Source organism: Centruroides vittatus, unplaced genomic scaffold (assembly GCF_030686945.1).
Source record: "Centruroides vittatus isolate TY-2023 unplaced genomic scaffold, ASM3068694v2 contig_345, whole genome shotgun sequence".
In the NCBI taxonomy this organism is placed as follows: Eukaryota; Metazoa; Arthropoda; class Arachnida; order Scorpiones; family Buthidae; genus Centruroides; species Centruroides vittatus.
In genome coordinates this window covers 1056986-1071986 of record NW_027122170.1, presented here as the reverse complement: position 1 = coordinate 1071986, position 15001 = coordinate 1056986, and the positions used below count along the sequence as shown (strand labels likewise).

The following is a 15001-nucleotide window of genomic DNA, read 5'->3' as shown; positions in this document are numbered from 1 at the left end:
GTTGTCGTGTTCAGGGCCGGATTTACCAACCCAGGGGCCCTGGGCACAAATTCGGTGGGGGTCCCCCCTTTAAGAGCAGGCAAATTTGATAATTTAGAAAGTTTACACAAAATACTGTACTTTTAATTAGATTTGAACTAGGAAGTTGTAAATTTCATTTAAAAATAAGGTTATTGTAAACATACATATTTTTTATAGCGTAAAACTAATTATTTTAATTTAACTGAAAAATACCTATGTGAAATTTTTTCGAGAAATTTTCCGATGTTTCGTAGGTTTTTTCCCGGGTTTGGTTTTCTCTGCCTGTTGCCCTCCTGATTAGGCCACACTAGGCTGTCGCGGCAGTAGAAAAAAAAATTATGTTTAAACATAATTTTTTTTTAGTTTTGCGGGGGCCCCGGGCACAGGCCCAAATGCCCTTATGTAAATCCGGCCCTGGTCGTGTTGCGAGATTATCGGTGCCGGGCTGCCTCCGACGCAACGGACTTGACGTCGGAGGTGTTTTGAAGTCCGGAGGTACCAAGAAGAATTTACCGTTGTGACGTTTGTCGTCTGTGGTGGCGATCGGATGTCCGCCGAGTGTTTCGTCGACGATTGTGGCTTTTCCGGGCTCGCGATTGTGAAATTTTGTTACCCGTCAATTTACGGTAGACCCGTCGACGGCATCGTTGCCGTAAACGGCCTTTAAACGACGACGAATCTCGGCGGGAGTCGCTTTTTCGGCAGTTAAAAATTCCGTAACGGCACGCCGTTTAATTTGCGTAGACGTAGCACTAGAACGTGTCGCCATATGTCTGCTTTTTTGAAATATACGGGATGAATCGAACGACCTCAAACTGCGCATAGAGGGGAATGTTACTTCCGTATGCCACCTGGCATGCTTCTGAAAATCGTTTGGTTCGTGCTCGACGAGCATGTGGGCATTACTTTTCGGCCTACCCTCGTATTAAAAGAAAACTTTTACGTATTTGAAATTACTTGAAAAATGCATAAACCTATAAAATTTTAATTTTCACTTTCTTTAATTTTCTCTTCTCGTCATTTACGGGCTCTGTACCCCTTTGAGTTTGGATATCTTCTGCACGGTTGTTCCAATTTTGTGCACAACAAAGTGGATTAGATACTGAAAGCTGTGAACATTTGTTCTCTTTGAATTCTTAGAACGATTAATTCCGTCGATCCAAAGGTGGGATTGAAAATCTCAAAAAGCACTTTGTTCGAATAAACTCCCGGTCTTCTTTAACTGCTTTGGAGTTTGTTCGGATGCTTTCCCGTACGTTACGACCCGTCCTTGTCCGTTTGCTAGTTTTTCCGTGTATTTCCATTATCTTGTACTATTACCGTATCTTACAAATAAAGAGTTGTATCTAAAACACCGTGCTGTTTTCGATAAAATGACAATAGTGGATAGAGGTTATTATAAAACCAGTCTTTCTAAAATGTTACTAACCAGATTACATAGCAAATATCCGTAACCGTTAGGTCCCCATTACTTCCGCTTTCCAGATTAGGGTGACCGTACATTCTGGTTTGTCTGGTACCATCTCGGATTTCTATTGTTTTTTAACTCTCAATTATAGAATAAAGTTTTAAGTAAAATCATTTATAGGTCTTCTAAATCCAAAATAATTGATTTATAGGTTAATAGAGAAATAACTTTTAAAACATAATCTAAATTTCACAATTTTGACCTGTTTTCTCCTTACTCTTAAATACTGTCCCACTTGGGTGATAAACAATATGGTTACTGTACTACAGATCTATCTTTTGACTTCAATAGAAGGTGAGGACATGACAGCACCTGTGTAGTAGTTATTTGAGATTTACAATGTTTTATTGTTATAATTTTTTAAACTTTTTAAAATAAACCTTTGTGAAAGACATTATTTCCATTTTTAATCGTTGAATTGGATTGTCTGAGACTATCACCTGCTTCTTATTGAATGATAGTTAAAACATTTTAATATAGTCAATAAATATTCTAGTATAATAAAATAAATTGAAAAAAGTTAAATATTTTCAATAACCATTTAAATATTGATTTATGTTAAAATAATACTGATTCTATACAATAATTAGCATATGTTGGAAATGTTGGCCTGTTTGCCTGAGTTTCTTGAAAATTGCAGTTATATGCATGCTTTTATCTATATGTATTGTTCACGAGTGGTTATTTTAATATTTTTATTGATTAATAATAATTTATGTCCCAGTGATTGTTCAAAGTTTGTCATATTTAGACGATTTGTCGATTTCCGTGACAACTGGTTTGATGTTGAATCTATATAATAACTTAACTACTAAACATAATACTACAAAGAACACTACATATTTAATAAATTAAATTGGCACATTTTGTACTTAAAATAAATGAATTATAACAAAATACAAAAAGTTTTTAAAAAATTAATAAATACTGAATATAATATTTTTTTTTTATTTAAATAAAAACCTAAAGTAAATTTAAAATGCGGGAGTCAGAATCAACACATTTTTTCCAACTTTGACTCCTCTGGCCAGAAATTCTGACTTTGACTCCACAGCCAGGTATCTCTCATACAACACTGTTTCACAATTTTTAAATGTAAACTGTTATTGAATAATTGTTTTATTCAAGTAAGCATGTGTGTTTTTACAAATTTGCCAACGGATTTTAAAATATTGAAATTTTCAAATTATTTTGTGTTTTTTGTCATGTTTACTGTAATGAAAACTGATAGTGCAAATTTTTCTTTCTTGTCCTAACTTTCCTATCAACCAGGTGTTGTGTTGCTTTCAGACTTTATTCCTTAAGACTGTCGCTGTGTTTTCTTTTTATAGATTAATCTTTGTATTTAGTAAAGTTTATTTAAACATTTTTAGGTAAGTGTTGTTAAGCTTAACTAATAAGTCTTCTCAAACTTACTGGGGTGAGTAAATAAACAATCACAAACAAGACCGTTTTAACCAGTAATTGAACTTTAACGTAGTTTCCGAATGTTTTCTGCCTTCACCAAGGCCTGCCTCGGGTGTTTAACTAAACTGACTTCCAAAAATTGGAACGTTAGAATGATGATGCTCGACTTTAAACTTTGAATGTATCAAATTCGTGCAGTTGACTGACTTTGTTCGAATTTCTCATATAGGTACTTCCACGCATGTGCCACTACCTCGCAATCTTTAAAGTTAATACAGTTTCCTTTCAAGTTAGCTTTATAAATTTCCCAAGATTCCAGGCTACAAATGTGGTCTGTTTGAAAGACTTGCTTAATTAGACTGGTGTTCTGGAGGTCAGCGTGTACTTCTGAATCGGAGGCATACGTTGACAGGGCTTGGTATGTATGTTGTTTGCAAGGTCGTATTGATGTTTGAATACCCTTTTATGTATTGAATGAATGGTTGTGCCAATATATACTAAGTCTCTTTGAATCATTCCTATCATCCCTAAGAGGAATAGAGTACACTCCTGGTGCTGTGCTTTGATCTACTTTATCTTTTGTGTTGCATAGCATCTTGTAAATAATTGTACTGGATTTCCTGTACACAATTTCTGTACTGGTTTGGTCTGCAATATCTTTGTATATAGAGTTCAAATGTTGATTGAACTGAACAATGGTGCATCTGAAGCCTGTGATGTGTTGTTGGCCTCTGTTAGAGGTGACTGGGTGTTGGTTGGCGTAGGCGCGGGCTAAACTACGTACCATGCTTCTTCTGTAGCTGTATTCAACTGCTACATCTATACGCTGTAGATCCAGTAGTGTCATGCCTATTGATGTGGTGCGTGAAGGCCCGTGTAATTAGGGCACAGAATGCATCGATTTTATACGAAAAGGGCTCCGACGAGTTTGCGGGGATGAATGAATACTGGTATGTGGCCGGTTTGTAATAAAGGCTCATTTTTACCCTGCCCCTATTGAGACGCATGTTGACATCTAAGAAATGAGTGTTACGGTAACCAATTTGATCAAGCTTAAAGGTGAGATCGTAAGAGTTGTTGTTCATGCATGTTAAAAACTCATCAATGTTTGGCTTAGTCTCCCAAACGATAAATAGGTCATCCATGTATCTTTTGTAAACGATGATGTTTGCTGATAACTTAGGTAAGACCTTGTCTTCTGTTGCACCACTAACTCACATAGGTCCATTGACAGGGGGCTGCTCATGGGTACACCCTGTTTTTGTAAGTATGCACTGTTATTAAATTGAAATATGGAGGTATAGCACCAGCTCCAAAATCTGCTTGTGATGCAGATGGGCCCCCTTCTCACTAAGGTCTCTAAGAGCGCAGAAGCATGGCTGCAGCTGTATCGAGGGATATGGAGATATGAAAACGATAACAATGCCCACATAACTGTATTTGATTTTGCATGAAAGCAGTAGATTACAAACAGATACTTGAAGACAATTTAGTGGCTTCAGCAAGAAAAATGGTGATTGAAAATGAATTTGTCTTTCAACAAGACAATGATCTCAAACATACAGCATTGTTTCTCAGAAAATATTTCAATGAAAATAATATCAAAGTTTTTAAATGGCGACCACAGTCACCAGACTTAAATTTAATTAATAGAACACCTGTGGGATGAATTAGACTGCCGTATTCCTCAGTCATAGAAAATCTTTATCACTGTACAAAGAATTATTATTTAAGGTTTAGTCAGAAATGGTTGCCAAACAACAAAAATCAAAATGGAAAACAATGGAACATCCACCACATTCGCCTGGTCTTGCTCCCACTGATTTTCACTTATTTCAGTATCTACAAAACTATCCAAGAAAAAGCTTTTCCAGAACAATGACAAAAAATCACATTAAAGAGTTCTTTACTGGACAGGATTCAGATTTATACTACAGTTAGATTCATAAATTAAAATAATAATAGCAAAAAATAGTCGATAACAATGGCATATACACCATTGATTAAAATATAACTGTTTATAAAATATAAAAACATTTAAAATTTTTTCTTGAAATTTCAAGAAAGCTTTCTGGGCAACTTTATAAAGCAATTGAAGACATGGAAGCTGAAAGATTTATAATTATTATTGATTAATTCATCCAGTGTTGTCTGCATGCTAATTTTTGCAGCATGGTCTAACACCACCTAGCATTATAACTGAAGAAATTAAAATTACTCAAAACTGGGTATTCATTAATAAATGGTTGAAAATTTACTTTCTTGTAAAATCTCTCTGGAGATTGGTTTCATCTTTTTGTTTATTAACTAAAGAAAGACTATTAAATTTAAGCTATTATATTGCAAACAAAATGATAAAACAATTCCTGTTTTAACATTAAAACACTAGTAATGCTATCAGCCACATATTGGTTGAGAATAAAAACATAGAGTCAAGATCATTTCAAAGTTGACATATCCTGTTTTTGAACTTTTGAGTTTATCATCATCTTATCAATATGTGAAAATTGAATAGTTTCTAAAACTATATCACAATGTCCCTGGTATAAAATATTTTTTAAATGCACTGTACTTTATTTGTTTATTTTATAATAATAAAAGAACATTTAAAAACTGATTGAAAATAGAATGTTAATTTTAATGCTCATGGGAATTGAAGAGATTAATGATGATTTTACTTGTTACTAACATTTACAATTTTTTTATAAAACCAATCCCTACCCTTCAAAATTATGCTTTTTGCCATTTTATAATCAAAAATACCCTAAGTTTCTAATAATAAAATATTGTAACAGATGGTTTTTTTAAATGCTTCCAGGAAAGTTCAGGAACCTATTTCTGGATTTTCTCTTGCTTGTTAATCTTAATTTACATATATGCCATCATATACATAATTATCTATTTCAGCTCTGAGTATAATAACTGCATATATGGGGAATTTTTTAAAAGTATATCTACTGGCATGTCTAACTATAAGTAAAAAGAGAGGTTGTGGCCGAAGTTTTCGTCTCCAAAACACGAACTTTGAATGTCTAGCGCCATCGTCTCAGAAGCCTAGAAGTTTGACATTGTGGTGTTTGGAATGTCGAGCATGGCGAATAGAAGTTTGGCTTAAACTTCTGCAGTTTTCTGTGTTTTAGATTAAAATTATGGAATCTATATATATAATTGAGACGAGATGATGATGATGATCAGTGCAGAGCCCAAATGGTTAGGGATTGAAAGTTGAAATTTGGTACACAGGGTAAGTCACGAGAACGCACACTAAGAAGGGATTTTTCGAAATTCTTCCCCACGGGGGAGAGGGACAGAAATAAGGCTTAACACTTCCATCAACAATGGAAGTGTTACGTAACAATGGAATTGTTAAGAGAAAGAGACGTGCAAGACGCAGATGCAGTTTTTTTTCGTTTTTTGCGGGAAACCAAACATATTTTTACACCTATCTAAAAATTCTCTAATTAGTCTGGAAACAGGGGATCCCAATTCTTGCATTCTGTGAAAATAGGTAAGGTTGACTTTAATGTAATAAACTTAATCTTTACTATCGTTAATATTGGCCGAGCAACGCCGGGCCCACCCGCTAGTGTTTTAATAAAATAATGATTATTTAAGAGTTTATATGTAACATTGTAAAAAATTGACAACTTTAATCCAGAAATTATTCAATTCAATTTTTTTCAAGTGATGTGAAGTGTTCATAAAATTTCTATAGCTGTGTTCATAAAATAGCTTTTCATAATATTGTAGAAGTATGTTTGTTTTTTCATGGTTTCTTGTCACATTTTTTTAATGCTATCATGCAGACGACATCGTAGTTGCTAGTACTGCCATCTTGAAGTAAAGTCTGCAAACCATTAAAAAAAGCACTGTGAAAGGCAAGACTGTTCATGCTCCCGACGGACCTCCTGGAGATTAGTGATTCATCCTTTACTGCCATAACCTAGGTGATGTTTCTCGTGTATTTTGAGGCCACGCTATCGCGTGGCCGAAGCAGTGACGACGAGGTGGGCAAGCACCGCAGGTGCCGACCACTGAGGAGATACTGCCTCTCGCAACCAAAGTGGTGTGTGAAGCGAGCCGCGAGGCTGCAGTTTCCCATAGGCTTAAACTTATACTTTCACTCCAGGCAAATCCTGTTTGAAGCACTGATGTATCCAATCTCATAATTCACTGGGTCCAGTTATTGATGGTAATGAGGTAGACAATTTTAAACACATGATAGGCTTAGTGGAGAGAGCGACGCGACTCCCAATCATTGCATCATCGCCAATAAAAGTATGATAACTTTCTTATTTTTCGTCTCTGGTCCAAAAGTAGGGTTATCGTTGAACTTGTCTTGGTCCCCTCAGTTCAGATATATACTCAGTCCCAAAATTTCATAGGGTGTAATCTATAGTATCTCTGTTTTTGGATTGTCATCTCTACATGGATTTATAGCCACTACTTTCCCTCAACAACAGTATGTCGTGAGAACAGGCAAAGTGCATTGGAATTTTCATACCGTTATATCATATGGTAGGAGTCACAATTCTAATTAAAGTAAAAAATAATTATTTGGTGTTATTAAACATCCTATAAGTCTTTTATGAAATACTTTTAAATTATTTATTTACCCTTGCTGGTCACATTTGTTCTTGAGTACATCTGCCATTTTACAACAATCTCGCGATACATTGACCAACGTAAATGTGTAGAGCAATGTATTTTATTTGGAGTTCAAATGGTGAGATGTATACTTCTACTTGCCATACAAGTTTGAAGTTTCAGCTTTTGGCCACAACCTTTCCATGCTTTCAATCTGGGGTAACATGTTGAGTAACTATACTGTACAGGGTAATATAGTTTAGAGTGGCAGATAAGCAATTTAATTAAAATGCAACCTCTTAAAATTCATTAGAGTCAAACAGCACTTTCTATTTCAAGGCTTATGGGATTTTTTTTAAACAAAATTATAAATATTGTCAGATGTCCTGATGAGGGTTCATAAGTTTTGAGCACTTCAGTTGGAAAGGGGTGGTGAGTATTGACTGGAACACAACAGTCAAGATCTTTATTCCTATGCATTGGACCAGAACAAATCACAATGTATTAACCAAAATGGAAGACACTGAATTGGGTTAAGTATAAAACAGTAATTATTTCAAATATTTTAGCTATAACCCAAAAATACGATCAGTAAATGTGTTTGATAATTGGGAAATGTATAAATAAGGAATTTCTTTCAATATTATTTCTCCCATTGTAATGTAATACACTCTGGTGTATATAAATTTTAAAAATAAATCCTTTTGGTTTAATCAAGAAAATTCTGTAAATTATGAAATACTTAATTAAAAACAGCTAAATAGATTAGTAAACACATGGACTTTTTATTCATTCACTAGTTGTGTATACAAGGGCATTATTCCTAACATTATATATCTAGCACCTCTAGAAGACAAAATTTGTTATAAGACAACACTTTGTTTAAAACTAAAATTTTTGACATGCAATTATTTATTGTATATGTATTGTTTGAATATTCAGTGATACTTTTAATGTACTATTTTTGAGAACTCATGCAATGTAATAGTTGACAATGTCCCTCAACCTTGTCAAATTTTTCATAAAAATAAATTTGACTGTTTTGTACTCTACAAACAACAATAAATTATAAATAAAAATTAATAAATTTTTATTAAATATAAATCAAAATTACAACTTGAATGTTTTACTTCACCAAATTTTTAAACATTTATCATTTATTATTATTATTATGTTGGGTTTAGTGGGTTATACTCAGTTAACATCAATGGCTGTGTACTATGCCGGATCAGAGTCAAGACAAAAAAAACAAAACTAAAATTAAATAAGTGTGTCAGTGTCTGTATTCAGGAATTTCCTAACAATGTGGCATATATTCAATATAGTGGCTTTCTGTAGTGTGATGTATGTATTTCTATTCAATTGTAATGTGCCCAGGCTTTTGTATAGTGTGTGTGATATGACACCTGTAGAGGAGAGCACAACAGGTACAATAAGCACTTCATCCACCCTCCACATTGGCCTTATTTCCTAGGCAAGTCCTGTGTACTTGATAATTTTTTCAGTGAATGTGTTTTGTACATTGTGAGTGTTTGGAATGGATATGTCTATAATGTATGTGATTTTATTGTGTTTGTCAATGAGTGTGATGTCTGGTCTGTTGTTGTAAATTGTTTTATCTGTGATTATGGCTCTGTTGTAGTAATTATTTGCGTGTTGTTTTTCAATACTGTCTGTGGAATATATTTGTAGTATCATTCATGGATGTCTAATAATTTATATTTGTTTGCAAGCTCTTAGTGTATTATATATGCTAATTGATTATGTCTGTGTAAATAATCTGTCTGTGCCAAGAGCTTGCAGCTGGAAGTGATGTGTTGTATAGTTTCTGGCATGATGTGACATTTTCTGCATGTGAGTGTTGTATCTTTGAGTATGTGTCTTCTGTAGTTTTTAGTATTTATGACCTGATCCTGTATGGCAAACATGAATCCTTCCATCTCCCCAAAGAGGCATCCCTGAGTTGACCAGTTGTTTGATGCAGTTTTGTCAACAAAATCCTGGGCCAGGTCTAAGGATGCCTGCCATGGAGTGCCTTTCGAGCCCACAATTGCTTAATACGTTAACTACCACCTGTAATATGATATTTTCCATTTTTTTTAGGCCACAATGAGAAAATTTGATATTTAATATTTTATTATGATATAAATAGAAGGGTCATTATATAACAGTCAGTAGAGTGAAGATAAAAAATATATCAACAATGACCAGCCGTCAGATGGCCTCAAACCAGAGACTATAAGACCACAGGCTATTTAATATTTAATATTAATTACTTTATATGTAACAAAAGAGAATAATTAAACTAGTTTTCGATATTTTTTTCTTTTTTAACTATTCACTATTAAAAAAACACTATCAGATGAAGTAGTTTGACTGCTGACCGATGAACGACTTCATGAGCCTCATGGGGTGGTTCGATGGTGGCAGTCAGAAACCAACTTCATAGATGTGCACGAGAGGCCACCACTAGGTTGTAAAAGAATGTCTTACGAAGCCAGGATAATTTAACCTTGAGTGAAACTACATTGGTTATATGACGACAGGCTGTTGGATGGCACTGTGTATCCCTTAATTAGTGTGTCGGATGACACTTAACGTGTTAATTAATCTTTGCTTTATTTGTGCATGTTCTGTTTCTTTGGCCTGTTGGAATCCTAAATACTTGTCCTCTTCCATGGATTCAATAACATCTCCATTTCCAAGTTCAAAATCTTCTTTCTTCAGGATTCCTTTTTCTATGTGAAGTGTTTTGCATTTGTCTAGGCCAAACTTCATTTGTATGTCCTTGGTGTAAGAATATGTGATTTGTAGGAGTTTATGAAGTTGTTTTTGTGTGGTGCATAAAGTTTTATATAATCCATATACATGAGATGTGACAGTGTGAATTGTGTTTTTTTTTTTCATGTGTGATATTGTAACCATATTGCATGTTGATTAACATGTTGAATAATGGGTTCAGGGCTAAGCAGAACCAGAGAGGACTCAAGGAATCTCCTTGAAAAATTTCTTGCCTAATGAATATTTGATTTGTTTGTATGGAAGTGTTACTAACCCTGAGATGTAGTGTTGTTCTCTAGTGCTGCATAGTGTTTTGAAAGAATGCAATGAGTGATAGATGTATTTTGTACATGTGTAGAATATGTAGCAGCCAACTGCGTGGAACACAGTCGAATGTTTCTGTAGTTTATATATGCCATGTGTATGTTTGTGTTGTTTGTGCTTGCCGTAGAATGACTGAATCTACGAGTAACTGTTCTTTGCATCTCCTGTGATTTCTAAGGCAACCTTTTTGTTGTTCTGTAAAAATGTCATGTTCTTCAACATTTATTATTATTATAATTTTTTTTTTGAAATGAAGATATAAATTAAATTTTTATACTGACCCACGTAATGTCCCCTAATAGTTTTTGTTAATTTTTTAATTATTTTTATTTTAGAACAATACTAATCTTAAATCATGTCACAAGATCAGCCACACGGTGGTGGTAGAGCAGTTGGCCGTGCAAGAGGACGTGCCAAGAGACAGCAGCCTCAAGAACAGGTGCGTAGACCCGGAGACGAGAGAAGACCTGACCCTCTGAGTATGCAGCAACAGCAACAGGTATATTCAGTATATAACTTCTGATTTAATGATTACTTTAATTTTTTTAACAGAACTTGATCCTATTTTAAGTTTTTAATAATCTGAAATAAAATTAGATTTATAAACTTGTGAGAACTATGTTGGCCTTCTTTATTGATAGACATATTACACTGTCACTGGACACAAGATCAGCTTTAAAAAATCGCTTTATTTTTCCAAAAAGAATGCATGTCAGACCTTAAGTCCCTCATCAGCTTATTTTAATAGTATCAATTTCATAAATGTTTATATCACATCTGCAAAATTCACAATAAAATCACTACATTGGGTAAAATACCGATTACAAATCATTGATTACAGATCAAAGTTCTAGGTGTTTTGATTAATCAATGCTTAGATCAGTATAATTAAAACAAACAATATATGTAATAAAAGACACTGTTAAAACAAAATAATAAACTTACTGTTAAAACAATAAAATGATAAAACAATTCCCTGTACATTTTCAGTGTACAGAAAATGATTCACTGTACAATGTACAGTGAATCATGTGAATTATTTACCCTTGCTGGTCACATTTGTTCTTGAGTACATCTGCCATTTTACAACAATCTTGCAATACATTGCCCAACGTAAATGTGTAGCGCAATGTGTTTTATTTGGAGTTCAAATGGTGAGATGTGTACTTTGTAAAAATTGTAGGATTCACTGTACAATGTACAGTGAAACCTACTTTTACTGATTAGAATGATAACTTTTCAAGTTTTAATAAGATTTGTAAAATTCCAAAAATGTTTATTCCTTAAACAGTAAAGTTTTATCATTTAAAAGTAGTATTGAAAAATGTATTACTCAAAAAATTGGTTTAGTATTGTGTCTTACATGCCATAAAATTAATAGGTATAATTTAACATGTAGATATTGAATAATTTTTAAATTATATGAGAAATTTTACTCTTTTGGAGAATATTTTAACAACAAACATTTTGAACATTGAGGTGAAAAGTGAAATTTTCAGGATTATTTTATAAGGTCTTCCATGCATATAAAATCATTCTTACACCGAGTTTGATCAAAATTATATTTACACATTTACATGAAGTTGTGCAAAATTTCAATTAATATTTAACATAAGTTCTTGTGAATTCAGATTTATGTTGAAGCGATATAATTACAGTCTGTAATTAAAGTACTATAACCATATTTGTAAATACTATTGTTTAAAATTACTAATAAAATATTAAAGAGTATGTAGTCTTACAATAGTATTAATTTTTGTATTTGAATTAATGTTTTGTGAGCAGCCAGGACCAGCTCCAATTCAAGCAGCTAGATCAGTTTCTGGTGGTAGTGGTAGAGCCATTCAACGTGGAGGAGTTAGGTCCGAACAAAGACCCGGAGATGTGGAGGCATTAACAAGAGCTGTTGCTTCGGCACAAATAAGTGGCGAGAGTGCCGGGAGAGGTACAAGACGTGGAAGACAAGAAATATATGAGCCGGTTACACGGCCAGAACATGTTGCAGACAAGAGAGGTATTTTACTATTTATTAGCATAATTTGATTTCATTCTATCTCCTTCGCATTAATGCTTTTTGTCCTAGAAATTATTGGTGTGATCTGTTCATTTTAACTCTCTCAAAGACTTTTTCTAAAGCATTTATATTATTTTTTTAATAAGTAATATTATAATTCAAGAAATTGGGAGTATTTCTAAAATTTTGTGTGATAAATGAAGACAATTTTAATAATTTTAGCACTAAATCTTGTTTTTAGGTAAAACTGGAAAAAAGATTGAAGTGTACTCAAATTACTTCAAAGTTCTTTCACGCCCCAATTGGCGAATATACCAGTATCATGTTGATTTTGCTCCCACTGTTGAATCCAGTAGGATGCGACGAGGACTCCTCCATGATCACAAAGACCTTTTTGGCCCCTGTTACTTATTCGACGGGATGTCTGATATTAAATCACTTGTGAAATTGCGTGACGAGGTATGAAAGTTTATAAATGCAATGAATACCATTAAACATGAATTAAATATTAAAATATTATTTATTTATTAGTATTAAAAGGAAAATTGTTTTTGAATTTCATTTTATGATGATGTTTCTAAGTGGTTTTTGTAAATAAATTCTTCTATAAAATGCAAATAATGTATTGAAAATAGTTACCTTGTCAAATATCAAAACTGAAAGATATGAAAAGATATATAATATTACTGCTATATAATATTACCAATTAAATCCGTTGTGTTTGGGATTATATAGACTCAGGTTGCCAAAGTGGTCTATACATTTTTGGGGGTCAATTGAAAAATTGAAACTAAAAATCACAAATATAACTACACATATGTTTTTGAATATTGTTTCAATGAATTCAATAGTACAGCTACTCATCAGTGTGAAACGGCTAGCGATCAAGTTGCACGGGACAAAACAGAAATTGCCGAGTCCGTGCTCCTGTTCTTACATAGTACATGTCAATCATCTGCAACATTCGTAAGCTTGTGTCCAATTCTCAGTACATTGACGTTATTAGCACCTCTACAGCTGTTTTTCAGCTGCTGTTCATTTAATTTTAGTATTTCACATATATACAATAAATGTAAAATTAAAAGAAACGTATTAAAATAGTAAGAGGTTGTTTTTGCTCGTAACACAAACTTTTTGGCGGGGATCGATGTGTGGTTTCAAAAAGTTGTAAGGTGTCGACGATGAAAAAAGTTTGGTGACCCCTGTATCGACTAATTCCACTTCTGTTAGAAATTGTAATTTCTGTATTTGGTCTAGACTAAATTGCAGCTTGCATCAATCTGTATTTCATCTAATCTCACTTTTTTGGAAAAGAAGATAAATGGTTAACAATTTTTTATTAATATGAACCACACCACCAATTAAAATTTGCAATATTAAAAACCTAGCACAGATTTAGGCAGAGGCAGACTTGCATTAGATCTAGACTTGTGACTTATGTAACTTTTATCTTTTCATTCTTTTTATCTATTTTATATTCTTATTCAAATAAATAAATTTAATGTTCATGAAAATTTTGATTTTTTTTCCTTCCTAAATTAATATTTTACCTCTAAATTACAATATTTTTGAATGTTTGAGAAAACTACAACCCTATCTTTATAAACCACATAGAAACAGATTTTATGAAAAATTTAATTTTAAGTATAATATACTTTTGTAATTTAAGAAATATATAAATTTTAATAACTAGTTTTTTTTTTTTTACTGAACTAAAGAAAGGTTTGTTGTTCATATATATTTTTGATTTTTTTTTACAGAACAACAGTAGATTCCCTTTTATCTGGTCTTGCTTTAGTTGGCCATGTTTTTGTTGATAATTTTTTTCATGAATCAGATTTCTAATTTTAATTCTGAGAATAATATAGTACATTGTAATGATCTTGTAACTTTCTTTGCTGTCAGTGCTGTTTGAATCAGTCACTTGGTACAGTAGAGCATTGGTCACCCGAATCAATTGCGAACCCCACTGGGTTCGGAAAATCAGTTTTGCGGATAACCGATTATATACGAAAAAATACATTATTAATATAGTATATCCCATGTAATTAGTATATTAATATATCTCAATAATAGTGTAATATATCCCATGTTCAAATTTTTCTCCGTTGCGTGTCGCTTTGCAATGAATTTTCGTCGTCGTTAGGCCTAACGAAAATTTTTATTATAATAATCGTGGCTATTGTATCGTTAAAAATTATTTTTTTATTTTGTACAAACAAAATAAATATATTGAAAAAAATATAAAAATTTTACTTTAGAAATCAATCTAGTATCAAAAACTTTCAATTTAGCACGACGCACGTCCCGACTAAAAAGCTTTCGGTCGATCGGCATTCGAATAATTGACGCTCCACCGTACATATATTTTTGGTGTTCGTTTTAAAAATGTTAGGCTT

The 15001-nt window shown here is 33.0% G+C and overlaps 1 protein-coding gene across 2 annotated transcripts in view; it reads left to right on the top strand.

The window, feature by feature from the left end:
* aub (aubergine) overlaps positions 1–15001 on the top strand; it is an 80297-nt gene that overhangs the window by 26836 nt on the left and 38460 nt on the right. For both annotated transcript variants that reach the window (XM_067269017.1, XM_067269018.1), the window contains exons 2-4: positions 10924–11087; positions 12374–12602; positions 12844–13061. In XM_067269017.1, coding sequence (XP_067125118.1) covers positions 10944–11087; positions 12374–12602; positions 12844–13061 — 591 coding nt within the window. In that variant the 5' untranslated portion in view covers positions 10924–10943. The remainder of the gene's footprint in view (positions 1–10923; positions 11088–12373; positions 12603–12843; positions 13062–15001) is intronic.